The sequence below is a fragment of the Dermacentor andersoni genome, chromosome 1 (assembly GCF_023375885.2).
Source record: "Dermacentor andersoni chromosome 1, qqDerAnde1_hic_scaffold, whole genome shotgun sequence".
NCBI classification, from domain to species: Eukaryota; Metazoa; Arthropoda; class Arachnida; order Ixodida; family Ixodidae; genus Dermacentor; species Dermacentor andersoni.
Genome location: NC_092814.1, coordinates 120,971,479 through 120,999,013, shown reverse-complemented (window position 1 = coordinate 120,999,013; position 27,535 = coordinate 120,971,479). Strand labels below are relative to the sequence as shown.

General features: G+C 46.3%; 1 protein-coding gene across 2 annotated transcripts in view; it reads left to right on the top strand.

The window, feature by feature from the left end:
- LOC126544037 (type 2 phosphatidylinositol 4,5-bisphosphate 4-phosphatase-like) overlaps window positions 1-27,535 on the top strand; it is a 98,539-nt gene that overhangs the window by 65,207 nt on the left and 5,797 nt on the right. Inside the window, exons 8-9 of one of the 2 annotated variants that reach the window (XM_050191225.3) lie at window positions 2,671-2,722; window positions 7,156-7,264. In XM_050191225.3, the coding sequence (XP_050047182.1) occupies window positions 2,671-2,722; window positions 7,156-7,238 (135 nt within the window). In that variant the 3' untranslated portion in view covers window positions 7,239-7,264. The remainder of the gene's footprint in view (window positions 1-2,670; window positions 2,723-7,155; window positions 7,265-27,535) is intronic. The other variant, XR_008608710.2, reaches the window with a different exon arrangement.

Here is a 27,535-nt window from a genome sequence, read left to right as displayed (position 1 = left end):
ATGCGACCATCGTCCTCGAGATCAGCAGTCAATCACCCTATGCGTACCGTAAGATCTGTAAACTGCAGACATTACCTGATAAAGTCTGGACGTATTTACAAACCACTCTTTGTCTGCTCTTGCAGACCTGTAGCATGTCATTTTGACGCTCATATAAGCAATTTACTATGATTGCAGACAGTGAAGCAACAGATCTGGTCATGAAATCGTTTATTTACAAGTGAGGAAAAAATTTACAACACACAAGGTTTCAGTGTTTTCTGTTTCTTCTCACTGCTCTGCTGATTGACACCTTTAAGCAAAAAGTGAATCCTTGTGAGGCAATAAAAACGTATAACTGAGGCTGTCAGGGTAGCAGAATGGTCTAAAGCAACCAATCTTTGACATTTAACCAATTGACTGCAAAATCTCGGCCACAGCTTTGGCATGCTAGCGTGTTACACTGAATTAAAAATTATCGGGTTCTACGTGCCAAAACCACTTTCTGATTATGAGGCACGCCGTAGTGGAGGGCTCCAGAAATTTTGACCACCTGGGGTTCTTTAACGTGCACCTAGATCTAAGTACACGGGTGTTTTCACATTTCGCCCCCATCGAAGTGCGGCCGCCGTGGCCGGGATTCGATCCCACGACCTCGTGCTCAGCAGCCCAACACCATAGCCACTGAGCAACCACGGCGGGTGCCACACTGAATAAACGAGTGAGTTTGTTTTCAAGGGCATTGTCCAGCTTATAGAGCGATTCTGAGGGATATGAAAGGCCCTCTAGGTCCCACTCTTTGAATGCCTCTGGTGGAAGCTCTCTGGGTACAGTGGGTCTGGGTACAGCCACTGTACTCTGGGGATATTGCCTTTATGGTGCTTCGCAGTCTTCACAATGTGTGGGCAAAACACGCCTTCTCGCCACATAACCTGTAATGTAATAAACTAGCTGTGCGTTGCTGCGGTGCTCAACATAACTTTGGTGGTCCACAGCATCTCGCCCTCGAATGACGAAATGTCGGGAGGAACACTCCAAAACAGGCGACGAGACCAACTGACAGCGGAGGGCGCAGGCCAGCGCGGAAGTACCACGCCATAATACGGTAATACCACGCCACGAGCAGCAGCGCCGCGTTCCCCTTGGCGGCATCGGTGCGCAAGGGGATCACGCGCGCCCGAAGGAAAGCGCCGCCGGTATTCACACCTCCCCTTCTAGCCGCCCTAGCTGCGTGAGATGGCACCACAATATATCTCCGAGGGGCTCCCCTGCTCCTATCGAACCGTGAAGGCGGTGGCGATTCCAAAAACAATACTTGGCCCGCCGACTGCGTTTAGTCATAGCGGCGCCAAGGGGGTGTAAATGCAGCACACCGTCGTCCCTACAGAACGAGTCGCTGCGGCAGATGGGGAAGGCATCCATGGTCACTTCTGGGAAGCTCGCCACCCTCGCAGCTGCGGCTGGCTGTGAAAAATTTGTAGGTCGGTACCCTTGCCGGCCGTTTGTAACGCTGTCCACACATAAGAGCCGATCAAGGTGCTTAGCGGCCGGTGACAGGAACGAACCCATCTCGCTTGCGAGTGCGTCAGCTGGCCCTTCCTGCGGGCGTGAACTTTGACACGTGCCTTGTGATACGCTCTCATTGAGCTGGTCAGCTGGCAGGATTTCTTCAACCGTTTTTTTCTTCCCTCTAGCCTAGCTAGGTTTCTTTAGCCAAGACTACCTCTTTTGCTATTTCTGTTGGAGTGGATTTTGCATCTTCTGAGCGTTGACTGCTATGTATGGAACGGAATATAGATCGCTAGGCCAGGGAAATCTGCTGTCACACCTTCATCCAATCGCAGCATCCAAAGTCGCCGAAAGATCCGCCTTGAGGGTGAGGGTGCACACAATCACACTGGCACCTCAGGGCACCCGAATCACTGCCCCAGAGAAAGGAGGTGGGATGGAGGAAGAGTGGGGGAACGCTCGTAGAAGAGTTGTCACGCTCGACTCAATTGGCGCTTCTTAGTTCCTGGGATGGCCTTTCAATTAGCTGGTGCATCTGTCATACGGCCTTGGCAGCTAGCAGTGGCCATGAGGAAGCTGCGTAGAAAGCCCTTTTCCAGGAGTTTCTTGCTCCCAGCGTCGGGGACGGCGTCAGTATGGCATCCATCAACACTTCATTCGCCAAACATCTCGCCTTGGTGTCACTGCTGGTCTGTCCGAGGGGACGCATTGTTAGCTTCACGAAGCGATTCGTAGCATTAGAGCAGGAGGCTCTACTGTTACTTTCCCGCACTGGCTGATCGTAACAGAAGTACATGTTGCTGGGCTAGTTGGTTCATATTGCTGAGTAGACCATGAACAGAATCTTGCACTTCATGTAAAATTCTAACATGTTGTTATCACATTCATTGCTTCGCTCTTATGACGAAACTGTGATATTCTTTCTCTGAAATTTTCTAAAAAGCAAACTGCAATGAATGGCTCTTTTGAATCGATGAACATTCCATGGCAACTGTTGTTATTGAATATTTATATTAATATGCATGTTTTGCAGAGATGCATGATTCTTGGAACTTTTGGTTGCCATTGCCATTTTGTATCGGGGGAGTTGCAATTTCATGGCTGCATGTATTGTTTCTTTCAGCTTGTTTTTATTTTGTTGTACATAAATCTTTATTCATTTTTCTTTCCATCTCTATGAAGATATCTACTATGATGCTAAAGCACAACTCAGGCTACTGGTGGGCGTATTTATGTAAGTGAGAAATTTTTATAGCATTTCTACTTTGCTATCTTGTTGATTTTTATTGGGAGTGCCGTCTCATTGTTGGTTTCAGAGGAAGGTCACAGTTTTGAGTTAAAGTTGCATTTTCAGATTTTTGTTGCTTTCAATTTTCTGACATGTTCATCAAGCTTCTCTGTGATAAAGACTATAAAAAATTGCATCCATGTTTGTTGGCACATCCACACCTTAAGCATGCTGTTGCATATCAGGGAGAAAGTGCCACTGTTCACTTTTTTCCAAGTGTGCTCGTGCTGCTGGAAGAAAGCCCAGCGAGGAATGTGCACCCTGATTGGAAACATGTTTCCGCACTCTCTGGCTTTGTGCGCTGCCATAATTTGTGGTGGCACATGCATAGAGCCAAAAAAAAAACAACACTCAAAATCCAAAATAGGGTATCTCCAGCTAAAGGACACACCTACTGGAATTGGCTTAGTCAATGTAATGCAAGATTTCAGTGTAATCCCAAAGGGGATTGCCAGAGTTAAAGGTGCTAAAAGGTGAGTTCTTGCCACGGATGAGTGTTGAATTGCTGAGCCAAGTCCAGCACATGCTGCACAAGGATTTTTTATGAGCTTGTAAGCGTTGAAAATATTCATTTTAAACAGTGCCAAAAAAACACATGGACAAGGAAGAGCACAGGACCAGATATAAATATAATTGCCGAATATAATTGCACTTGTTTAAAACATTTAAAGTCGTTTTTCTTATATTGTGTTTTTCTGCAGAACTTTTTCTTAGTAAATTGGAAGGTATGTTGCAAGTTATTTCAGATTTACCTTTTGCGGTCACGCTCAATTGCCTAATTTGTAGTCATTCCAGTGGGGAGCTATTTCACACAGTTAGACACCACGCAGAAAAAATGCTCAGGTAAACGAATGCATGTTAAGTGATTTTTTATTTATTTACTTATTCCTGAGGCTCAAAAGCTCAAACAGTACTTGAGCACTGTGGTAGTGCTCAAAGCACTCACCTGGGTAAAGATCAGGATTTGCACTGCAGGTCTGTAGGGTCCTCATAGTAGCTGTTTTCTAAAGTGCTCTCATCCAAGGACATTTGCTGACCCTCTGAAGGCGAAATATATTCATCCATGGCACTAAAATCATCTTCTGATTCACTGAACTTATGTGTATTTCGCCCATAAAACACACATGCAGAAAACACCGCCATCGTGTCGGCACTTCACGCCAAAAATCGCATGAAAATCTCTTCAAGCATGAAGGAAGGAAAAATAAAACTGCTGTCCTCGTCTGGAGACATGAGAAGTGTAATTGCACTTAAAGCTCAATATAACGAAGTCGATAAAATCGATAGTTTGCTTCATTAATAGAAATTTGGTTGTATTAGACTTTTTATACAAATAACAAGTCACCAATACATTTTTCTTACACGGAAGGGGCAGCAAAATTTTCTGAATTATTGGGCAATCGAAAAAAGCTAGCTTGAATGAAGCAAAACTTTATTTTGTTAAATTTGAGAGTGGGTAGTGAAGGATACCATTTCAGGGCCATGTCAACGATATCTTAACATTGGCAGTACGAAGAGAAGCCAGCCACGCTTTTGCATCCATACCGCTGCGGTGGCTGATAGTGTCCTGGTGTCTCCCACTGGGGATGATGCTATTGTGAAAAGCACTGGCAGCAGGGAACGAATTCTTCGTCTGCCTCTTGCTTCAACAAGTCTCTGAAACTCGAGATTACATAACCTCCAGTATTAAACACTCTGGAAGACAGTGCACATGATACCACGCCCACTCTTTGCACGTGCGACAGATTACCTCTGAAAAGGGGTGTGCAGGCTGCATTGCGCTCACTCATCCATGCTGACAGCAGGCATGATTGTGCTGGAAAAGGAGACGTGCCAACCTGTTCACCCCCCTCCCCTTTCATGCACTAGATCGCACTACTGTGACCTTGCTCCCCTACCCCCTTTCCACTTACTCTCAGAGGAAGACCGTGCTCGAGCCACAAACTTTCTTGGCTAACCCTTGCGCGCTTTCACCCACATGCAAAGCATGCAGCATATGGGGTGCTATAGGATCTTATCACACTTGTACTTAAATACGGAATGTGACGCTGCTCCGCTTTGGCAAGGGATATTTTTGTGCTTCAAGTGGTGCCGGACACATGACTGCAAAGTGTTAAATGCTGCTATGAATGAGGTATTTCTTCTAATGACAGATAAACCTGTATGTCGTTGGTACAGTGTTTGCATTTTTATGCACGAAGAAATTGCTCCAAATACACAGGCAATTAATTTGTTTAAGCCACTGTTCTGGTGAGTGCCTCCCCTGAAAAGCAGGAATATTCATCTGCTTTCAGCCCGTTCCCATTTTGCTGTAGTACCATGTGGCACATGTCTATAATAACTGTGATACAGGATGCAGTTGTAACCAGGCTGCACACAGTTTCGACTATGTGCTTTAGCTCCCTTATGTACACAATCTTGTGCTACTCTCTGCAGAGGCACACGGTTAAACAAGCACAGAATAAAATGTGCTCAATGATTGTACAAAGTGCGTTCACTGATCCTCTATGAAACACTAACTTAGTGTCATGGAAGTCATTAGTTGTGCCCACTGGTACAGGTTGAAATGGCAGCAAAAAGGACAGTAAACAAGAGCACATACAGTATAAAACATTAGTCTTCCTGTCCACATCATCACCTCAAGATTTTGCATGGTGCTCTAGACCTAGATCTCGCATCACTCGTTGAGGCTGAGTCATTGACTATGGCATCCACAGTCACATGATGGTTCTGACAGAAAGCACGAATAGGAAGATAGCAGCCTCAGTAGCAAGAGATGACAAGGGCACAAGGCCGAAATTCCAACAGCTCTTGCCCTGTTCTCAGTTCTCCACAATTCCCACTACAAGCATAGTTACTAAAAACAGAAGGGAAAATTTTTGTCCAGCTGCATGCACAGAACAAATTAGATGCTTCACTGTCTCCTTCGCCCATTGGAGGAGTCAAGCTTAGATAAACTTTATTCAAATGTAGGTGCACATATTTACCTAAGCTCATGGTATGAAAAAAATATGGGAAGAAGTGAGTACAAGCGTGTTGTCCATGATGACACTGGTATTGCCTTTTTGGTACAGTTTATGTAGTTCTGTTTATCTCTTGGATGGAAGAAGTTGGTTCCATTTAGCAAATGTTTTATTGCTTTGCCAAAATACTAACGCCACCTAACTCCAATCATGTTGTTCCATTTAAGTGGCAGTCCTGTCTAATTTGGGATGCAGATCTCCTATGCCAACAAAATTCCCAAAGAAAAAAAATTATAATGGCACTTTTGAATTATACAGCTACTGCTTCATAACCTTGCCATGTTTTGTGGCTCTTGGATGATACTTTACCAGTAGTAGCGTTTTGTATCACTTCTACAAACTGAATTTAATGAATGGACATGCAAAAATTGAGCTTTTTATGTTCTCCACTGCTCCAGCACTATGTTTGCTACTGCAGCCATTTGGCTCATTTGAAAGAGGCACTTTTTTGTTAATGTCCCACCACATTTTCCCCCAAGATTCTACTGTTGTGTTTCCTTATCCACATATGTTTTGTGAAATATTGAATTTGCAATAGACCTTTTCAGAGCTGTTTTTCCTTTTTCACCTAGTTTTCACCTGAATTTTGAGATAGCATCACCGTGTCAGGATCAAATAAAGAAACTGTTACAAACGTACAACAAATGGGGTAGAAACACGCTATGGCATGAATATTTGAATGGAGAATTGCCACGATAGAGGTGCACAAAGTCTGGGAGTCTTTGATTGCCGGATGTGCGCACCATGTGGCGCAACCATGCCTGCAAAACGTGCTATCAAAAACCCATACTGAGCAAACAGAGAGATGAGAAAATATGCTTCTAGAGATATACAACATATGGCAGAACTACCTCATAACTTGCCAACTTCGTGTTACTGCGCATATCTGACTGAATATAGCGGAGGATTTACCGGTACATCAGTGGCACTGAAAGGGTTAAACTAAATGCTGCACAGCAATATTCATCATAAGGTAAGACTACTAGTCATCACTTAAGCTCTCTGGCATCAATGCAAGCCTGAATGTGTTGGGTAGAAAGCTGGACAAGTACTGTAATGTTTGATATTTTTTCTTGTCAGTAAAGCGAATTCCTACCAGCAACCACGTTGGGTGTGTGAATATTGTTCAATACTAGTCTATGGCCATTATGCTTATCCAGAGTAAAGCTGGAGAGCATTGTGCATTTCCCGGCTCTGATAGTGTTTACAAAAGGAAGCTCACTAGGAAAGATGATAGGTGTGTGAAACTTGCTTACTAGTTCTATTCATGTTAAAGCAAAAGAAATAGGCAGGGAGATAGTAGTATTAGTTCCTGTTTAAAATATGGCATGTCTTTCTTTTTTTCTCTCTTTTTAGTGGGACTTGCCCTTGCCGTTGTCTTCATTTTATATGGCCTTTGGCTGCTGTTCCTAAAGAAAAGCACCGTTGAAGTACGATAACAAGCAAGCCTGTGTCACTGACCTAAGTAAGTCGGCCAGTGCCTTCCTCTCCCTTGCTTTCCCATACACTTGTGACGCTCAAGCGGTTGAATATTTTGCACGCATTGCTTTTGTGTGTGCACTGGTGTAAAGCACAAAACAAGACAAGCAGTATGTCAGTTGCGTGCTTTAATTTTGAACTGTTACGATAAGTCTCTGCGATTTAATAGTGAAATGCTGGCAATGTCATTGCTGATGATAAAGTAGGGAGCGTAATGTTTGAAGTCGGTCATGAAATAGATGGTAGCTGGCCCATGCCGTCGTCCAACTTATCCACGCTGAGGACGTTGTTGAAGGGAGAGACTTGTTCTCATCGAGAACGAGGAATATGAGATTTATTTGCAGTATCTACATGGGGAGAATGTTACAGTTCATTAGTCTAACATGACTGAAAGAGGAATGCACTCTCAGCAGCCGCACAACAGCTGCTTATAAACACTCTGTCCTGCCTAGATCCCTAGGTGAGGGAAAAACGGCCGTTCAACCTGCTACCAATTTGGAGCGTTCAAAGTCATCGTAGCCGACCCGCCTTCGAGGGGGGGGGGGTTACACACACTGCTGCACAGGTTTCACTGACCACGCCAAGGTGAGTGGGTTCTTGCAGACACGGTGCTTGACCCGAGCAGGCGCCTCTTCATCCCAGTGTTGACTCTGCAGACAATGGCCGCCGCGTCTGTCCATGACTCCTAAGCTGCGTGAGACTGCAGCGCAAAATATCTTCCTGGGGCTCCCCTAGTTCTAACAGCGCGTGGCGGCCACGGTGAATCCACGAACAATACTTGGTCCGCCGACCGCGTTTAGTCATAGCGGCGCCGAGGGGGTGCTGATGCCGCACATCGTCGTCCCTACAAAACAAGTCGCCACAGCAGATGGGGAAGGCTTCCAAGGTCACTTCTGGGAAGCTCGCCACCCTCGCAGCTGCGGCTGGCTGGGAAAATTTTGTAGGTCGGTACCCTTGCAGGCCGTTCGTAACAGGGGGAACCCATACTCGTGCATATGCTATTTCTGGTATGCGGCATGACGTATTTTTGTCTTTTGAATCATCAGTATTTTCACAATTTTCCCACCTTAAAGAGATGCTGAGATGATTTTGACGATCTTGTACAAATGTACCGAGTTGTTAGGGTAGGTCGTTCTGATCGTTAAGTGACACCACATTTAAGTGCTCCGTGTAAAGCGTGGAATTTATTATTAGGCTCTAAAAATGCATCGCTACGAATTGCAGTGGTGCTATTCCGCCGAATTTTCAGCCACCCCTTCACATTTGTCGTAGTTAGCCCAATCGACGTCAGTTGGGCGAGCTATCCGATTGGTCGCAAGGTTGCATGATCAATAGTTTCTCCAACTTTACGACGAACAAATGTCCGTAATATTTGGAATTTTGGTTAACTTGCTGCCCCCCCCCCCCCCAAGTAACAGAGAGAGAATAAACAACAGCACACTAAAGAAGGCTAATTTTCTCAAATTCCACTGCATATTTCTTCCAAATATTTTGCCACGCGATAAAGGAAGGTCTGAGGTTTGTAGGGGAAAAAGATTTAAAAATCAGAAATTTGGAGCTAGTCCGCCATTTCATTGCTGCATCCCCCCTTAATTTCCTGTTTATTGTACATTTTTGGGTGACACAAATTTTTTCACCATCCTGAGAGATTCCTATCAAGCTTCTACTGTAGTTCGACACACTCGCTGCCGAGTCACATAAAATCTCGTGAAAGTAATGGTATCATCAAAAGTGATCACTCAAGAATATCGCCCCTGAAAAAAAAATTGCTTTTGCTCTGCAAGGTACACCACCGTGGCTGATGACCGCTGAGGAGCATGTTGCCGAAATCCACTGGGCGTTTCTTTATCGTAACGCACCATTTTATCTTGCTGGCTCATCAAAGCGTTGTTTATATCAATTCCCACAGTGCATGGATCCGCATGATTTTTCTTTTCTCTTTCAAAAACAACTGTCTGCAGCTCGCTTTTCAGCCTGTTGCATTTTGCTGTGCGCAATAGGCCTTAAGGGGACCCTGAAATGATTTTGACGATTTTCTACAAACGTACTGAGTCGTTAGAGTAGGTCCTTCTGATCATTAATTGACAAATTTAGTGTTCTGCGTAAAGCGTGTAATTTATTATAAGGTTTTAAAGATGCACATCGCTGCCGATCGCAGCACACTGCTCGGCAGAATTTTAAGCCGCCCCTACCCACATGACGGAAATCGCCCGTGTGATATCAGCCGGGCGAGCTATCCGATTGGCTGACCAGGGCACGTGATCAATAATTTTTCTAACTTTATGGTAAACAAATAATGTTTGTAATAGTTGGAATGTTAGTTAATTTATTTTTATAAAAAGAAAGTAACATAAAGAGAATGCACAAGAACAATTTTTCAGTACACTTAAGCACTTCCGGCACACAGCAAGTGTCGTCTGCTTGTGTTAAAACGTGGTCCGTCTTTGACGAGAGCTCCGCAGTCAGTGTCTGTCTGTCTTTTCGCGAGCGCTATGATTCGACTTCTTTGCGTTGTGGACTGCAAACGTAACGACTGGCAATATGTCAAGCTGCGACATCGTGTCCTTCTGCAAGCCAGTAGACGAGCGGACTGACTGCAGCGCATTGGACAGCCGCTATCCGATGGGCGCCAGGATTTGCGCGATTGCAGCCGTCACTTTACACCGGAAGGTTACTAAGGCAATAGCGTTTCGCGAGTCCGGTATTAGGGTCAACGCAAGTGCAAGGGGACAGGGCCAGGCCGTGTCCCCTTGCGTGTCGTTTCAGGGGCGCAAATGTGAATGGTCTGCATGGGGCAGCCACCTGGTGGCATAGAGCTCAACCACACACAGTAGCAGTAACAAAATGTATTCTTCTTTGCTGCTGGTGTAAATTTTTTGCAGTAGTGTAATCGTTAACATGTTGTTTTTGTAAATATTTACAATGTTTTACACTTGGTTAGAGCAATATTAGCTCTTTCTTTGGCTGGTTAAGCTCTGCGCCAACGGGTGGCTGGACCGTGGAGACCAATCAGGCAGCTCATGTATGTCTACGCTTAAGTTCCTTCATCAGCTTGAGTTTATGCCTTCACGTTCTGCTAGTGTGCGATTACCGGAATACCAGACATGTTCGGCGCTACGACAGAATGCTCACAACGCACGCTGCTTCAATAGCTCTCGCTTGGGGTTGACGGCCAAGCCGCTTCGCGAGTGGAGGCGGGCTCCAAAACAACCGGAAGTGGACGATGTGACGTCGCATCGTGATGCAGAACCAGTGAAGGCGGAGCTTAGACCCAATTGCTTGGCGAACGAGTTGAGGAGGGAACGCATGGCTAGGGAGGAGGGTAACTTGTAATCGCTTGTACCTCGATTAATACGTAACGCTTCACTTAAATTGTGGTGCGAATGTTTTACTTAAGCCCTACGCGTCTACAAAATTTGTCCGAACCTTTTCAGGGGCCTTTTAATTCATTATGTATCCATTAAGTCAAAGGCTATGGTGTATGCAGTGGAGCACAGTAATCATGCTGCTAAAAGGTATTTTGGTGTTGACGAAACTTGTGTGCTCTACTGGCAGAAGGACAAGCTGCTTGCTATGTATTGAACACATCACGCCTTCTGGGGCTGGAGATCGGACAGCTGTCATTGCTTTGAAAAAGGTGTTTCTTTTTGCAAATAGTGGACGTGTATATTTACTGTAAAGCTATCTAATGCATCTTTTCACTCATTACCTTATTACTTCTAGTTTGATCTTTCAAATAGGGTTCCCATAAAATTTACCCCACATTTTAAGCGCACTCCCCGAGGTTTCTTGGGGAAAATAGAGGTGCAATTATAGCCACATTTACGTGGATACGGTTTAACGTATCTTATTCATTTACCGGATCGCATATACCTATACGCCACCATTTACATCAACGCACATTTTCCTGTCTAGCGAGCTAATGCCATCTAGTCTCATCTTTGAAAGTTAGCGCTCTCACTTCCGATTAATGCACGTTTGCTGTCGCTTGAAATGCCTCAAAAGTATGGGAAGTGCCAAAATGCACTGAATTTACCCAATGCCCTGTGGGTGTCAGGTACATGCCGTCCATGTAGTGGACGGCATGCCATCCATGCCGTCCATTAATTTGTCCATGTAGACTAAATTTATGCGATATTTAATTTGCGAAAATGTACCGTATTGGGATACTAAAATTTCCTGCATGCTGCTGTGTCTATTTGTAGCAGAGGGTGGCCATCTCGACTGCTATCCCCTCAGAGTGGACTGGACCATGTTAACGCCATGAATCAAACAATTTGCTGCTGGTAATATAATTTACTATTGAAAAAGAACACTGTCTAAATGCAAGTAATGTGCTCACGAGCGAAAAGAAATTGCGTGCAGCCCATACCGTATTTACTCGAATCTAACGTGCACCTTTTTTCTGATAAAACGGGTTCAAAAATTGCATGCGCGTTAGAATTGAGTACAACCCTAAATTCGCGTTACCATATCACCATCGGCATTCGAAAAATGGCCGCCTTGTACACGCTTCTAGCCTAGCTGCCGTAGCTTCCTCAATGTGCATACCTCCGTGTTGTATGTGTAACCAGGCGCTGGTGTAACCTAGTTTACTGTGCGTCTTCCCGTTTTCTGCGTCTATTTCATTGGCATGAAAGCGCCGACTGCGAAGACATGCCGAGTCAACCATGATGTCGCATTTAAAAGGAAAGTTATCATGTGCGCAGAGACGGACGGAAACCGGCCAACATCACGTGCGTTTGGAGTTCCTGAAACTTGCGTGTGGGGCTGGCGCAAACAGAAGGAGATTATTTTCGCCAGCAAAGCAAAAAGGAAGGGTTTCAGTGGACCAAAGCAGGGCCGCTTTGCCGAAATAGAAGAGCTGCTCGCCGAATATGTGCAAGAGCAGCGAGCAGCACAACGGTCTGTAACGACCGATCGGCTCAAAGTACTGGCGATGCAGTTAGACCTACAGAAAGGGCTAATGCGAAGTGACTTCAAAGCGAGCAGGTGCAGGCTATCAAATTTTATGAACAGAAAAGGCTTTTCTCTTCGAAGGCGAACAGGGATGTGCCAAAAATTGCAGAAGAATATGAAGAGAAATTGCCGTTTTGAAGCGGTATGTTTTGAAGTTGCACCATAAAAACGGCTACCACTTCGGACAGATTCGAAATGCCAATCAGACCCCGTTCTACTTTGACATGCCTGCCACCACAACCGTTGAAAAGAAGGGGGCGAATGGTTTGTTAGTGGCTGCCACCAATTCACGCTCACCAATAAAATGAAGCCTGCCTCACTGCAGGAGTTTGCTGGATGGGTGAAAGATGCATGGTGCGCGATCCCACCTTCCATAGTCAACAAGGCCTTTAAAAAGTGCGGGATTTCGAATGCCATGGATGGCACCGAGGGTGAAATCCTTTGGTCTGTTGATGGCGATAAGGAGTTGTCTGATAGAGACGACGAGCAATATCTATTGCCCCACGCGACTCGTACCTGCGCAGGGAAAATCTTGGCGGCAAGTTACGCCGCTTCAATTTGTGTTTTTATTTATTGCAACTTTGTGTATTGAAAATAAATCTGTTTTTACAAATGAGAGAAAATAGTATTTCTATATGAAAGCTCTAGGTGTGCAATATTGTACTCAATTTTTTTATTTTATTTTATTTATTTTTTTATCAGAGAAAACGGGTGCACGTTACAATCGAGGGCACATTAGAATTGAGTAAATACAGTAATTCTCTTTATGTTACGCTTCGGTTTACATGGGCCACTGAAATGAGCATTTTCCATCTCTAACTACCCCCTTTTGCTGCATTTGATGCACTATGCCCTCCTAGTGAATTACCTTATTAACACGAGATGCAATACACTTGAAAGTTAATACGACAGGTTTCTGTTGCATTCATGTAAACACGGCTTACTGTGCAAGTAAATAAGCCAATTTTCAGTAAATGCTTTCCATGCCAACTCATTTTCTTATTTTATTTTGAAGAACAACAAAAAATTCTTGTTTTACTTATTTATTTATCTGTTTGTTTTTATTAAAAGAAGCTCTTAGTTTTTTAGTATCAGCAGTTCATTGCTTTTATTTTTTCTTTCTTTCTGTATGGTACCATCAACTTTTTTGTTTTGGAAGTCTTCATCTTGTCCCGATGATTCATCTCGATTATTTCATGGTCGATGAACAGTTAGAAGAATTCAAGCTGTGTTTTCATTGTTCTCCACCTGACACATCTTTCCTTGCAAGGCAAAGAAAAGAAATTGCAGGGGGCAAAGCATTTATTTTGAGCCACATTCATGTGCGAGAGGCTGCTAGTGGCTCAAACTCCTCCTCACTCTTGTCATTACTAACTTGCAGACCTGAAGACAAGTGACTCAAGCTTTCTAGCTCTATTTGCTCACTTGAGCAGGATGACACATCCAAAATCCATGTTTATTGTGCAGAGAAAAGCACTTGCCTGTCACCGCTGTCACAAGTATGGCACCTACATTTTTGAACACCAGGGAAGGTACACTTCCATTGCATTATCAGCGACGGCAGCCACAAACATTAATTTTCAATGAAGCTTTTGCCATTTACTAGCAGAGCATTAAAATCAGTGTGAGAAAACATCTGCCACTTGTGTGTGACATTTACTAGGCAAAATAAAATCCCTGGATGAGTGAGGCTCATCGTTCGCATATAACACTTTCCTGATGTAAGCATGACATCTAAGGCAAATATGGAGGATAATTTCAGCCCTCTAGCATCCTTCTTACTGTGCCAGGCTTTCCACAAGCAGGGAACTTGTAAACTTTTATAACACGAAAGCTAATACAGGCCCCTTCAAGCAAATTCAGAATTCTTTTTTTAATGTGAATAGCATTTATGAACATTGGTCTGAATCTGAGGATCAGGTGAAAGTCATCCTTCTTTGGTGTAGGATAACGGAAGGGTTAAAAGCTGAGCTTGTCATATTCTCACACATTAAAAGCTGTGTTACTTGTTTATCGAAGACCATTTCATAGAATATGGAATGTTTCAGACAGTTCACATGCTACTGTATGCCTACTTTTCTGCAGCATAGTTTGTTTGTCCACTGTGTGTTCAGCACAGTGCGCGAGTTGGCAGCAATCATATTTCTGATTGAATGGTTGTTTTCCAATGTCCTATAATGAAATATTGTCTTGATGAACTTATTCCTGTGTGGTCGTAATCTTGTATCACCCACAGCAAGGCTCAAAAGGCTTTGTGTATTCTTTTTCACAAGACTTGGTCTTGCAGTGTCTTGAAATACAAGCACACAGGCGGCTAAGTTTATCGTGGGCATAATATTTCGGAAAGCCATATTGCTATTGTTATGTCTCAATACCACCAAGGGTGTTAATTGAACGTTTGCCATGCGTCACACCACCGCGCCTCGTATTCAGACGTCAGCACTGCGTGGACAACGACTAAAAGCGCTCACCCCACCATTACCTGAAAACTGGAGAAAAGGATGAATGGGAGGGAACCACGACAATGAATGGATAAGCGCAGTTGGACGAGTCAAATCACCATCCATCCCTCGGCACTTATCCGGCCATCAAGACAGCGTGTAAACTGGCTGTTGTGGGGTTCCACGAAAAGCCCTTGGCCGCCCTTTCCCTGGCTGGCTGAGCAAAGAAGAAAGACAGCGTGCAAACCGGCTGTTGCAGGGTTCCACAAAAGGCCCGCAGCCCGCGCCTCACCCACCACACTGAGCGAAGAGCGGGGTGGGCAACAATGAACGAACCAGGTGTCGTCGGATGATTTCTTTCTTCCACAAATTCCAAACCAGCTTCTTCGAGGCGGAGTTACTGCGGGTTATGGATAGCATGGGCGTGGTATCGCAACGCAGTCGACGATGGTGATTTGCTGCTGGACAGTCTTCAGATACCCTAGTTTACTCACCTAGAGAAGACGACGGGATTAAAAGCAGAGACTTTTCGAAGGTGAGGACAGAGGGTCCTGATGTGAACTGAGACATTTAACTTGCTCCTGCATGGAGTGGGCTTCCATGCTGGAGCCGTGTAACTAAGTTAATAAACCCTTTTTCCTTTATTTTCTACAACTTGATGTAGTAGTCGATGGGCTTGGTGGATTCCATGCCCTGAACGCCACCCTAGCCCCAACACTATGCTACCTTTATCAGGTTATTCAAAACCTTACGAATTCATGACACGACTACCATTTTGTTTGTATATACTGTAGTCCCTACTGACTATCTTTTTTAATCTTATGGATTGCTTTACTTTGTTTTCTTTCAAGGGCCCCTCAACAGGTCTAGCCATTTTGAGCTGACAAGCGCAATGCATACAATGCGTGCTAACAATCGTGTCTGCTACGTGCCGCGAAAGGAGCTTAAATTTCAAACCCAACACCGTTTGCTCTTCTCCTCGCTCCCAGCCATAGAGTCGGCGTCAAACGCGCAAGTGCGCCTACGTACAGTTCAACCTCGATATAACGAAGCCAGTAAAATCGGTAATTTGCTTCGTTATGTCGAAATTTCGTTCTATTGAAATTCGACCTTTCAGGCAAATAAGTAGTCACCGATTGATTTTTCTTACAAGGAAGGGGCCGCAGAATTTCCCGAATTATCGGGCAATCGAAAAAAGCAGATTTGAATGAGAACGCAGTTCATTTTGATAAATTTGGTAGTCGGCGACGAATGATACGGTTTCGAGCCACGTACATCGGCAATATCTTTACATTGGCGGTACAAATTAAGCGAAGCCAGCCATGCTTCCGCATGCACTCCGCCCCCACGGTGCGGCCGACGCTATCAGGAAAAGCACCGGCAGAGGGGAGGGAATGCTTCGTCTACCTCGCTCCAACGGGTCACCAAAACTCGAGATTACGCAACATCCAGTACTACTGTAAACGCGCGGTAAGACAGCTTACATGGTACCATGCAGTCTCAGCACGCTCATTCTTTGCACACGCGGCAGATTGCCTCTAAAGCTGGGTGTGTGGCTGCGTATGCGCCCAGCTGCGCTTACAGCCATTTGCAGCCACAGCCGAGATGCGCGCCAAGTTACTCCCCGCTCCCTCGCGCGCGCTTGATCGCATTACCGTGAGAGAGCTTCCTCCCCTCTTTCCCTTTGCTTGCGCAAGAAGGTGGCACTCGTGAAGCCACCATCTTTTTTGTCTCACCCTCGCACACTTTCACTCGCACCTAAAGTGCGCGGGGCGCGATAGGCTCTTGTCGCACTTGTACGTTATATGGAACATAATGTGGCTCCACTTCAGCGGTCGAGCATGTCGCGCAATTTGAGAGGTACGTTTGCAAGCAGTCGCTTGTAATTTAATCATTTGACCATCTGCTTCCGCGGAAGTATCCATTTCTTGTCTCGGCATTCCTTTGCGGCGGCAGGGAAATTTTGTTACATTCAAATTGCATACAAACTTAGTTATATTAAGGTTCTAAATGCATTGTGTTCTATGGAGAAAAGGTTACGAAAAGTTAAATACTTCGTTATATTGAAGTTCGTTATAACGATATTTAACTGTACATGCTAGTGCGGTGTGCACTTCCGCTGGCGACGTTGCGCGTGAGCTGTTATCGTTTCGCGCAGCGCACGATTTTGCGCGCTGTGCACAAGGACACAGGACTAGCGGTATAACCCCAGGGGTGAATCTCCGCATGGCTGCCATTGGCTATTTTTGAGCAGACGCTCTTTCGACGCTGGCGCCAAGGTCCCCTTCAGTTACGGCCCTAGCATGAGGGCGATACATTGGAAAAATGGCGGCGCACACGATTGTTTACATTGTCATGTCAACAGAAACAGCAGGCGCACGGCACCTCCTCACCATAGTGCTTTGTTTTTTCTTTGTTTTTATTATGACTACCTGCTCCCTCTCCACCCTCCCCCATGCCCCGCGCGCCTTTACTATTGCTTTCTTTTTGCCTGTCCGCGGCGCATACTTTTTCTTTTTTTGCGCGCGTGCCCTACTCCAGGCATTGTTTGTGAACTGGCACGTGGTGCGCCGTGGGTTCTTTATGTGTTAGTATGCACGCAGTCTTGTCCATATTTTGAGTATGCCAGCATATGCCAGAACACATATATATTCCGCTTCCAACACAACAGTTCTTTGACCTCGTTTTATTGATTTTCGTTTCCGAAAACATATTTTCGCATAACGTGGTATGATACACGCTCAGAAACTAAAGGTAAAAAATGCATGACATGTACATGATTACTAAACAACACAATAGTTCACAGATAGTGAAATAAAAAAAAAAAACTCAAGAAATCCCAAAGGCCGTTTCATGTACACACATATAAAAGATTTTTATATAATGCCCTAAAGACCAAAGTGTAGAATAGCTTCTGATATGCACACTGATAGCTTCTGGTTGCACAAAACTGGACGATGTGTATGACATGTCATGATAACTATAGAAAGAGAAAACTCACTGGTAATGACATAAACACTGACACGCAAAATACCTAAAAATATAATAAAATGGTAAGATTGTTTGATTGACAGCCATACAACACACGCCGGTCAACACACAGCAGCGCACGCTTCCCGATAACAGCAGATAAGTAAACATGAAACTTTATGCAGCGGGCTAAGCTAGCGCCGAGCTGGCGGGTATGCGCGAAGACAGTCGAAAGTGAGGAAGTTGCGTGGGAGGGCAAGGGGAGAGGAGTTGTGAGGAGGGGCGAAAGGGCACAGCGTCCTGGGTCGGCGCGCACCAATCTAAGAGGCCGTGCAAAGGAAGCGGAGTTGCTTTCCCGCCCTCCCGATGGATGGCGCCAATTACCTCTGCCACGGAAGAGGCGGAGTTTCCGAGGCTGGGCGCGCCCGCCGATCCAGGAAGCTGTGCCCCTTCGCCCCTCCTCTCAACTTCTCCCCCTTGTCCTCTTCTCAACCCCTTCACCTTCGACTGTCTCCGTGCGCACCTGACGGCCAGGCGCCACTTAGCCCGCTACATGACGTTTCATGTTTCGTTATGTTCTGCTATCGGGAAGCGTGCGCTGCTATGCGTTGACCGGTGTGGGCAGGTTCGTCAGTTTCAAGGTCCTCGATAGTTGTGTGCTTGTGCTCCGCGATGTTTCACCCGTTTCACGACTCGTACCGCTCGTGCATCGTGCAGTGGTGCACGAATACCTCAAAAACAAGCCCTGCAAGGTTGCTCCGGGTGCCTAAAAACAGGTGAGCGCACAGACCTAAGGACTTCATAAGGCGCATGTACACGAACACGGCCCTGTCCATGTGTGTGCTCCATGAGTCTCCGGACGTCGTTGCGCCTTGATTGTGCTACACGTCCCTCTTACCGGTAGAGAAAGCTGACAAATAGATGTTCCTCCTCATTGTCACCTTGTCTATGACTTGTTTTCCTGCGCCAAGTCTCATTCTGCAACTTCACAAACTCGCCCAGCTTTCTATTCCGCCCTCAGTGCCCCCACACAATATACCTCATACTGTCCCTATTGTGGAGCAAAGCCCACAGTATATCATTGCACCTGGGAGTGCCCACACCCTCCGGGCTACTCCCCTATTCCTTCACCTTCCCCTTCCTCCTGGGAGACTGCGCTGGCCAGCTCAGACCCGCAAGAGCAGCGATGGCTGATCCGGCGGGCACGCGGAGTGGCGCGAGCCAATGGGGCCCTGAACTAAGGGCTCCACCCTGCGAGGAAGTCGCCCAAACTCCTGATAAATAAATGTTTTCTCTCTCTCTCTCTCTCTCTCTCTGTGTGTTACGTTCTACAAACGTACTAACAGCTGAAAAATTACTGTTCGTGTTTGTGTATTATCTAAGTAATTGCCGATGGAAAAACCGTGCGAACTACCTTCGTGTGTAGGCATGATGCGCATTCTTTTTCTTCGGGAAAGCATGAGCATTGCAAGTGTCCTAAATGCAGATTTTTGCAGTTCGTGTTAATTACACAAATGAGTGCCGAGTAGTTACAACTTAGTGCCTTAAGTGACGTAATTTTACTGTTAAGCATTGCACTCGGGGTGAAAGAAAAGTTGTGTAGTTGGCTTATTTTACCTGGCATTTGATTTAGGAATAGGCCTTTCTGCGAATGTTTTCTATGTGCTGCTGCAAAAGCTGACTACCTTCTGTTCCCCCTTGCCACCCTTACTCAAGTTGTGGCCAAGTGCAAAATAATGTGATGCGTATTTCAGTTTTTAGTACAATGTTATTTTTGTTCTGCCATGTCTTTTTCATTTTGTTCAGTAGTAATGAACATGTCACACATTTCGTACACTTTTGTGCAGGTTTAAGTATTTAATTTCCATTTTTTTTTTGTATGACTCACTAAAACAATCTGCTTTTCGTTGTATTTCTTAGGTATCTTGCATGCCATTGCCGGTGAATTTTCACTTTCTTAAGTTGTCATGTCTATGTCATACACGTCGTCCAGTTTTGTGCAGTATCATAGTGCATATATCAAAAGCTCATCTACACTTTGGTCTTGAGGTCGTTATGTAAAAATCATGTTTTTTTTTATATTTGTGTGTACATGAAACGGCCTTCGCGTTTTCTAGCGTTTTTTTATTTCACTGTCAGTGAACTTTTGTGTTTAGTACTCATGTATATGTCATGCACTTTTCACTTTTGTTCATTTTTTGAGCGTGTATCACACCACGTTATAAGAAAAATCTTTTTTGGAAACGATGTCAATAAAGCGATAACAGAGATCTGTTGCGTTCGAAGTGGAATTTTTTTATGTGAAGCAGTGTAGACCGCACATGCGCTTACATAAAAATGAACTGCGCATTCATGTAACATAGTTTATTTTATTTATTTATTTATTTATTTATACATACTGCAGCGCAATTTGCGCTATAGCAGGAGTGGGTTAAGAAAATGTACAAAAAAAAGCATTGGAGTATACAGCGGTATACACAAGTGAACACTTTTAAAGAGCACAGATAAAAAAGAAAATACACAAAAATACAAGTAAACACTTTTGCAAAAGAGCACTGGTGAAAGAATACACAAGTTATACAAATACAAATGCTGCCAGGCATACCCATGCCTGATTATGCCCATACCTATACCCATGATTATGCATCTGGGATGGCGGTTGCAAAAATTTGGGATGAGCATGAGCGAATGGATCCAGGTAATGAATTCCAGTCTTCGATTGAGCGGGGAAAGAAGCTGAATTTGAACATGTTAGTACGTGCGTAGTAGGGTATCAAGTTTAGGTCATGATGTCTTCTCGTGGATGATCCCGGCGTGAAGTTAATGTAATTATCATTTGAGAGCCTAACTAAAGAATTGACTATGGAGTGCAAGAATTTTAATGAGTCGACACGGCGACGAGAAGAGAGCGTGTTTAGGTTCAAGGAAGAAAGTGCAGAAGAGGGCGAAAAGTCTCGATCGTAACGATGACATATAAATCGCACAGCTTTTTTCTGTATAGCCTCTAGTTTATTAATCTCCAACTGCTTATGCAGTTACGAGTCATGTGATGCCGCCTCCAAGAAACTTAGTTCTTTTTCTGTGAGAGCCAGAGAAGGGAAGATTAAAGCCACTTAAAGGAGTACTGACACAAAAAAAATCCATATGGTTTTTTCTGCTTTAATAAGTAGTTAATGACCCAGTAATTACGGCACGAAACCTCACTTACTTCAGAGCGCGACAGGTAATTATTTGCAGTCTTTTTTTGTAGCGACCAGTCGAAGTTTCAGTTCCAGAGAGCAACGAGACGGGACAAACGGGAATGTAAACAAAGTGGTCACGTGTTCGCAAAAAGCCATGACGTATGCTCTGACGCGCAGACAGCGTGCGCGACCAACTTGCTGAATATTGTCGTGCGACTGCCGCATCGGTCGGACGACCGCAGCCAATGACAGCGCCGGTAGCGTGAACGTCATGGCCACGTGGTAGACCCGGCGGGGCGGGGCCGGCGAGCGGGCGCCTCGCCGCTCCGATCATGTCTGTTTTTTTTTTTATGCGAAGCATACTAGCCGCACAACCACGCTCTTCCTTGCTGCGCCGCGCGCGGCCGCGTAGCTACCATATGACGTCATAACAGCTGCAAAAGCGGAGGCTCAACTCGTGCGCTCGCTTGCGGCCGCATAGCTACATAGCCAGGTCTCAGCTCGTGCGCTCGCCTGCGGTCGCAAAGATGGTACTGCGGCCTAACTCCCGCTCCTCCCGCTAGGGCACTGACGTCACAACAGCTGCAAGCCGGGCTCAACTCTGGCGCTCGCCTGCGGTCGCACAGCCGGTGCTGCCGCCTGATGCCCCGTTCACACTGAGACATTCGGCGTCTGGAGCGGCGCCCAGTTCGGCGGAACCCAGTTCAGCGGCGGCGAGATCCGCCGGAATAGCCCCTTCCGCGCCGATCGCTCCCGTACCGATTTTTGCGGCAGCTGCCGCCGGATTGCCTCGCCGCCGCGCGGCGCTGACCAATCGGGGAGCGCGAAACAGAACTTCCAAAGATGGCGGCCGAGTCGCGCTCTTGCAGAGCTGGGCGAACCCACCAACGCCGCTGCCGCCGTCTCTTCGGCGAATGCTTCTGCGCGTCATGCATCGCCAGAAAGGTGCTTGCCAACAGGCCGAGCAGTACTGCCTCTTCTTGCTCGGGGTTCATCATTGTCTTGGCGCAACGTAAACACACGAACTTGACGCGAGCGGAGAGAACTGCGCAATTTCGAGCCGCGCGAACATCCGGGATATCCGGAGCTTGATTGGAGGTTAGCACTTTATGGGGCAGATGGCGCTGTATGTCTTTCCGGCGGCGCGGTCCGCAAGCAGTGTGAACTACGCGATTTTCGGCGGCAGGAGAATTCCATTCGCTGTAGACGCCGGATTCCTCAGTGTGAACGTACCGTTCCTCCCGCTAGGGCACTGGCGTCATAACAGCTGTATAGACCTTTTCATCGGGCGAGGAGGATAGGGCGCGCGGAGAGCCTTTCCTCCTCTCTGGCTTGGGCGATCCGGCGCGGCGCTGCTTGAAAGTATTGCTGTCGCGTGCTGCGGAACGATTTCGAGATGTTTTAGATGGTGCTTTGTGAAATTTATGTCATGTCCCTTCATATAAGGTCGTCGGGGAAGCCGTTCGGTGCATCGGTAACTACAGTAGGCGGAAATATCTCTTGGGGGCGCAAAAATGTAACGCACATAATCAGCCGTGGTGTACGCGCATCATCAGTCGCGATGTGTGTAGGTGTTGTGAACCATTTTGCTTATATCGGCTTTAATCCAACAACGAAAACCGGTGTCTGTGTATTACCAGCATTAAATGGTAAATCAGCTCAGTCTGATCGCTTGGCGTAGGGAGTAAAAGATAAAACATTCTCGTGCACGGCCAACATAAGGCAACCACGAAACATCTAAGCGGCAGGCGCTATCAAATATTTGTGTTGCACTGGCATCGTTCTAGCGCATTTCAAGTCTAGTAGCCTTCAAATTACCATATGTCTACGCTAGCATTCCTGCATGAGGCCGATGGCGCTGCTCAACACAGCGATCACTGCGGTTGGTGAACCAGCACGATACATATGCAAGCTGTGCGCTTCGGCATTGCCTTTTTGGCCCGTATACAGCCATAATATATGAGAGGGATCGCCTAAAAATAATGCGATGCCTATTCTTGAGGACAAAATTTCCATAATACGTGTGAGTGCGTCGTAGAGAACGGAACGAACACAGCCGAAAAAAAAAAATCGGTTATCCTCTTTCACGAAAAAGCAAGATAAAACGCGCTAACGCCGCAATACGACCTCGCATAGTCACGCCGCACAACGTTTATAAATACATAATCGCTGATGCCGTATGCTTGAACCATGCTGTATATAGAACAAAGATATCTGTAATCCAGGACCTACCACTGCTTAGGATGCTCGCGCAGTTCGTAAACAGTCTCTTTGCTGCACAAGCTTAATTCAGACTGTAAGATATGCTGCTATTACTTGCCAAAACTATTTTATTCAGGGGCGGAAACCGCATCCATCGAACCAAGTAGTCATGCAATGTAACTTGCAGCAAACAGTTTGAACGCTTGTCAAAGTATAACATCACAGCTCCTATCGTAGCAGAACGGTACCCACGCTGTTACGATCGTCGCGTATGTTTTATGCCTCCTAAACAGCAGCTTAGAAATAGAGGATAATACTGCAATAAGGTCACATTAGTGATTGGAACAATCAGAAATACAAAATTGATCACCGAGGCTGATTGTAGGCTCAGATATGCGCGCACACATCGCGCTGCGTGTTCCGTCCACCTCAACGCCAGCAGAAATTTCGGCCATGACGCCTTAAACCACTTCATCACGTCTCACAGAACGTTTCCCACGTAGAAGACGCACGTCATTCTAAAGAGACCGCACGACCGCGAAAACAAACGCCATAACCTACCGCCGAGCCTATACCTGCCAGGCAAAATACCGCTTTCACCCAAGCCAGTATGGCGCTGCTCATAGGCGGCGCCACTGCGTTCACAACATGGCGGCGCCTACGAAAAAACGGTCTATAGAAGAGCGGCGCGCTCTCGTCGAGGCCAGGCGATGGCGGGAAAGGAAAGGGCCGCTCGTCAGACCGCAAAGCGCAAGTTACAAAGAGGCACGGAAACGGCCGAAGAACGAGAAGTTCGGCTTGCCAAGCGACGTGCACAGTACACGGCTAAACAGCAGCGTTCCTCCACAGAGTCCGAGGTAAAGGATGAAGTTGCGAGTGTATCTGGGAGTACTTCTACTCTAGTATGCTTCGCATCCTGGGCTTAACCTTAGCTAAGCCACAGCCATTTTTTTTCTCTCCCTGGTCGAAACGCGGGCCTCTTTCGCCGCTGACGGCGGCACATACATGGGCTACAATTTGTTTCTGACACGAGATAACTTCTAGAATAAAGTGACCTCGAAAGAGTGCGAGTTATAAAACGTTGTGCGAAATAGTAAATCGTTGGCGTGATTTCTACTCGGACGCAGTAAGCGCAGACGCGCCTGCAATCGTCTGTATACGAAGCGGCTCGCCTGACTGGCCTGTTTACTCATCGCTACTAACGGCACCGGGAAAACTAACCGTATTTTCACTTAAGATAAACATAAATGTTCAGGCATTGATTGTGCTGACGAATTTAGATGCTTTATTACGAGCTGCGGACGCATCGCAAGGACCCTCGGCCCCGGATAGACGGCCGGCGAGCTAGGCCTACATCGTCTCCCAGCGATCGCAAGCTCGCTTGGCATGCTCGTTCGCTTCTGTCGGCGCCAATGACATCAAATGTGCTGCAATTTAAGCGTGACATAACTCTGTACACGTTGTGCCGACTAACATAGGCGCTTCGTTATACGAGCTGCAAGCGATCGTGTCACAAGCGTAACCAGTGTCGGATTCCATGGCCCAGCGAGCTATGCCAACACCTCCTGTAGGAGGTGTTCGCTATGCCTGCCGGCTCTTGGCCATCGGCGGCTGTCAACGCATCCGATACTGCTAACGCAGCCTTGCGGAAACACGTCTACAGTGCTCGCATAGACGTGTTTATATTGTCATCGTTTGTTTCAAACAAGATAGCTGTGCAAATACGGTTGCTTTCACTTTCTCTTCGAAGTTACGCAGCTTTCCGAACTTCCACGCAGGGGCGCCGGTTCTGGGCCGCCGCTCGCTCATTCGTACCATGTGTCCCGAATCGCCGCATGCGGCAAGTCGCACACGACGCGCCGTACTACAGATCGCACGGAAAATCGCGCCATGTCTCGCGCTTTAGACGTGACCAATCACTTAGCGACTCGATATTGCGGCCGGCGATGGCGAGGACGAACTTCAACAAAACCCTCGCATTGGCCACAATTAATGGTAAGACACAACAAATCGGCGTTGAACGTTGTGGCAGCGCAGTCAAGCTGATAGTGTGGGAAATATCCCGATGGACACGACAAAAACTGCAGTTGCACCGACACGGAGAGCGTCCCACTACAAGTACAACAGCTAGAACAAGCAACAACAAAGGAGAAGAGCACATGTAAGCCGCATAGCAGCCAACGAAAATTCGTGACGTAGCGTTTTCTTGGCTATTTACAATCCCGTTTGATGTCAATGTCGCGAGGTGCTCTGTATTGCGGTTGGCTGCGCGCACGTACTTTAAAATTGATTTTAAATATGTTCTAAGCGATATTCGCCGCTGATATTTTATAGACGATGTGTGTGTGACCAACTAAATCGATCTCACAAGTTATCTCGACTTCAAATTTTTGTGTCAGTACTCCTTTAAACTTCGTAAAGTAGTGACACTCTCCTCCTTCGCCTTCACTCCTCGTTTCTCCTCTCTTTCATGCTCCCTCCTCGCCCGTGGCGCCGCCTACAATGCTCGAGCGCACCAGACGACCTTTCGCAGAGTGAATGCACGCATAGCAAGGCAGTGCTCTTTAGGCGTTCACGTTGGCTTTCCAGCTCCGCGTAACTTCGTGTACAGCATAGAATTTCTAGTTGTATGGTTATACAAATTCAGTAACGGCAGCTTTTGTTTCATTTTTTATAACTATTTCTTAAATACGTATCTGAAGGAGTGTTAACGCTGTGTGTTGACGACTGCGAATGTATCGCGTGCCTTACAATTAGGTACGCAACATATGTCAAGGGCGTGTCGCAAGATCTTGTTGCGAATGGTTGTAAGTAACACGTTTACGATCGAATGACAACCTCTTGGCTTCCAGCAAGCCCTCAGCCTAAAGAATCCGCGCCGCCCTTACCATGTGAATTCGTGGCGCGTATCAGCTATGACGTACAAAGGCTGACGGAGATCACTGCTCTGAAGGTTCGAAAGTGTATTACAAGCTACAGTGCCGTCAACGTGCGTGCTTGCCAATCTAAGCGCGCGCAAAGGCTCAGAGGTGGGCGCTGGTGCTATTATGTTTCTCGTGTCTCAACGTCGACAGAAATACCGCGGCCGATCATCGAGTCGGGACTCTGCGTACACAAGAAAACAAAATGTTTTTAGCATTCGTGCGCGATAACAATGCTTGACTCACTCTCAAACAAGACCACTGTGGGCTTCAGTAATTTTTTTCAGGTTAATGACTTATCACGAATAACACTTCATCTTACGTTGGTTCATCCGTTTACTAGTGACGTACTTGTCGTGAACTGAGTTGCACTGAGGTGCATGCATTGAGGACGGTTGCACTCCCTCCGACGTAACATTTGCGAGACATGACTGTATTAGTGAAGTCATGATCGCGCAATGAATCCCCCCGCCATGACGCGGCCGAAATTGCGGCAAGTGAAATGTTTTATCTATAGGTCAAAATGATATGAAACGGCATTCGAGTTGCAAGTTAACAGTTTATTTTCACATAGATGCACTACAGATTTGCCTTTGCAGTCACAAGTCCGTGTGCACCATTTATTGTCTCATTGCGTAAATAAACGCACCAGCCTAAGAGTCCTACAGCAAGCGCGTCTCAATTAGGCATAGTGACTGTAGAAACTAATAGTGGAATGAACGAACAAGCGAACGACTATACGAGCGCGCGAACTAAACGAACGAGCAAACGACTAAGCGCGAACGACGACTAAACCAGCCATGGAGCGGGCGGGCGACCGCACGTTTTCTTTGCGAGTGCTCCCCCGCCGCATCTTAAGCTTCGCACACTTTAAAGCGCACGCGAATTAGCACATACTTCTCAATTACCTATGATGCTGTCGCTCGGCGACGAACGCACCGCGTAACACGGTTTCGGGAGAGCACGCAGGCATCGGTGCCTCTTTATCGCAGATGCACCGGGCGACCGCCAACGAGGAACACGAACAAATGAGGCAAAGAAAGCTATTCTATCTAAAGAAGGCTAGTAAGTAACCACAAAAGGCAGAGTTGCTCTCCTGAGGCGCTTTCATGATCGAGACTAAAATTTTGTCAAAAGGACTTCGCTGAATCTTAAAAATTTCATAATCATGTTATTACACGCAACCTCACGTGCCCGCGAACTCAAGCCGGTTGGCGTACAAAACTATTAAGCGCACCAAATACGACTTACACGACTACGTAGTGCGTATATAAACAAAGCAGACGTTGCGTAAAAATCGTGTTAAAGCGTGCGTACAAATGACAACATGCACAGTGAACTGTGCAATATCTACGACGTTATTGCCCGCAGCACAATACGCAAGCCTGGCACATACTACACTCTGAGAGACACAACTTACCTCGCATAGTCGCGCGTAGGAAGTTGTTCGGAAGTTCTCCCTCCCGATTCGGTGAAGCCATGTCGTTCTTAACCTATCGCGCTTACCGGACGTACGTTATCGCGAACAGATTCTTGCCTTTGCTAAAACTATATTGGCATCCGAATGCGCAGCAGGTCATGG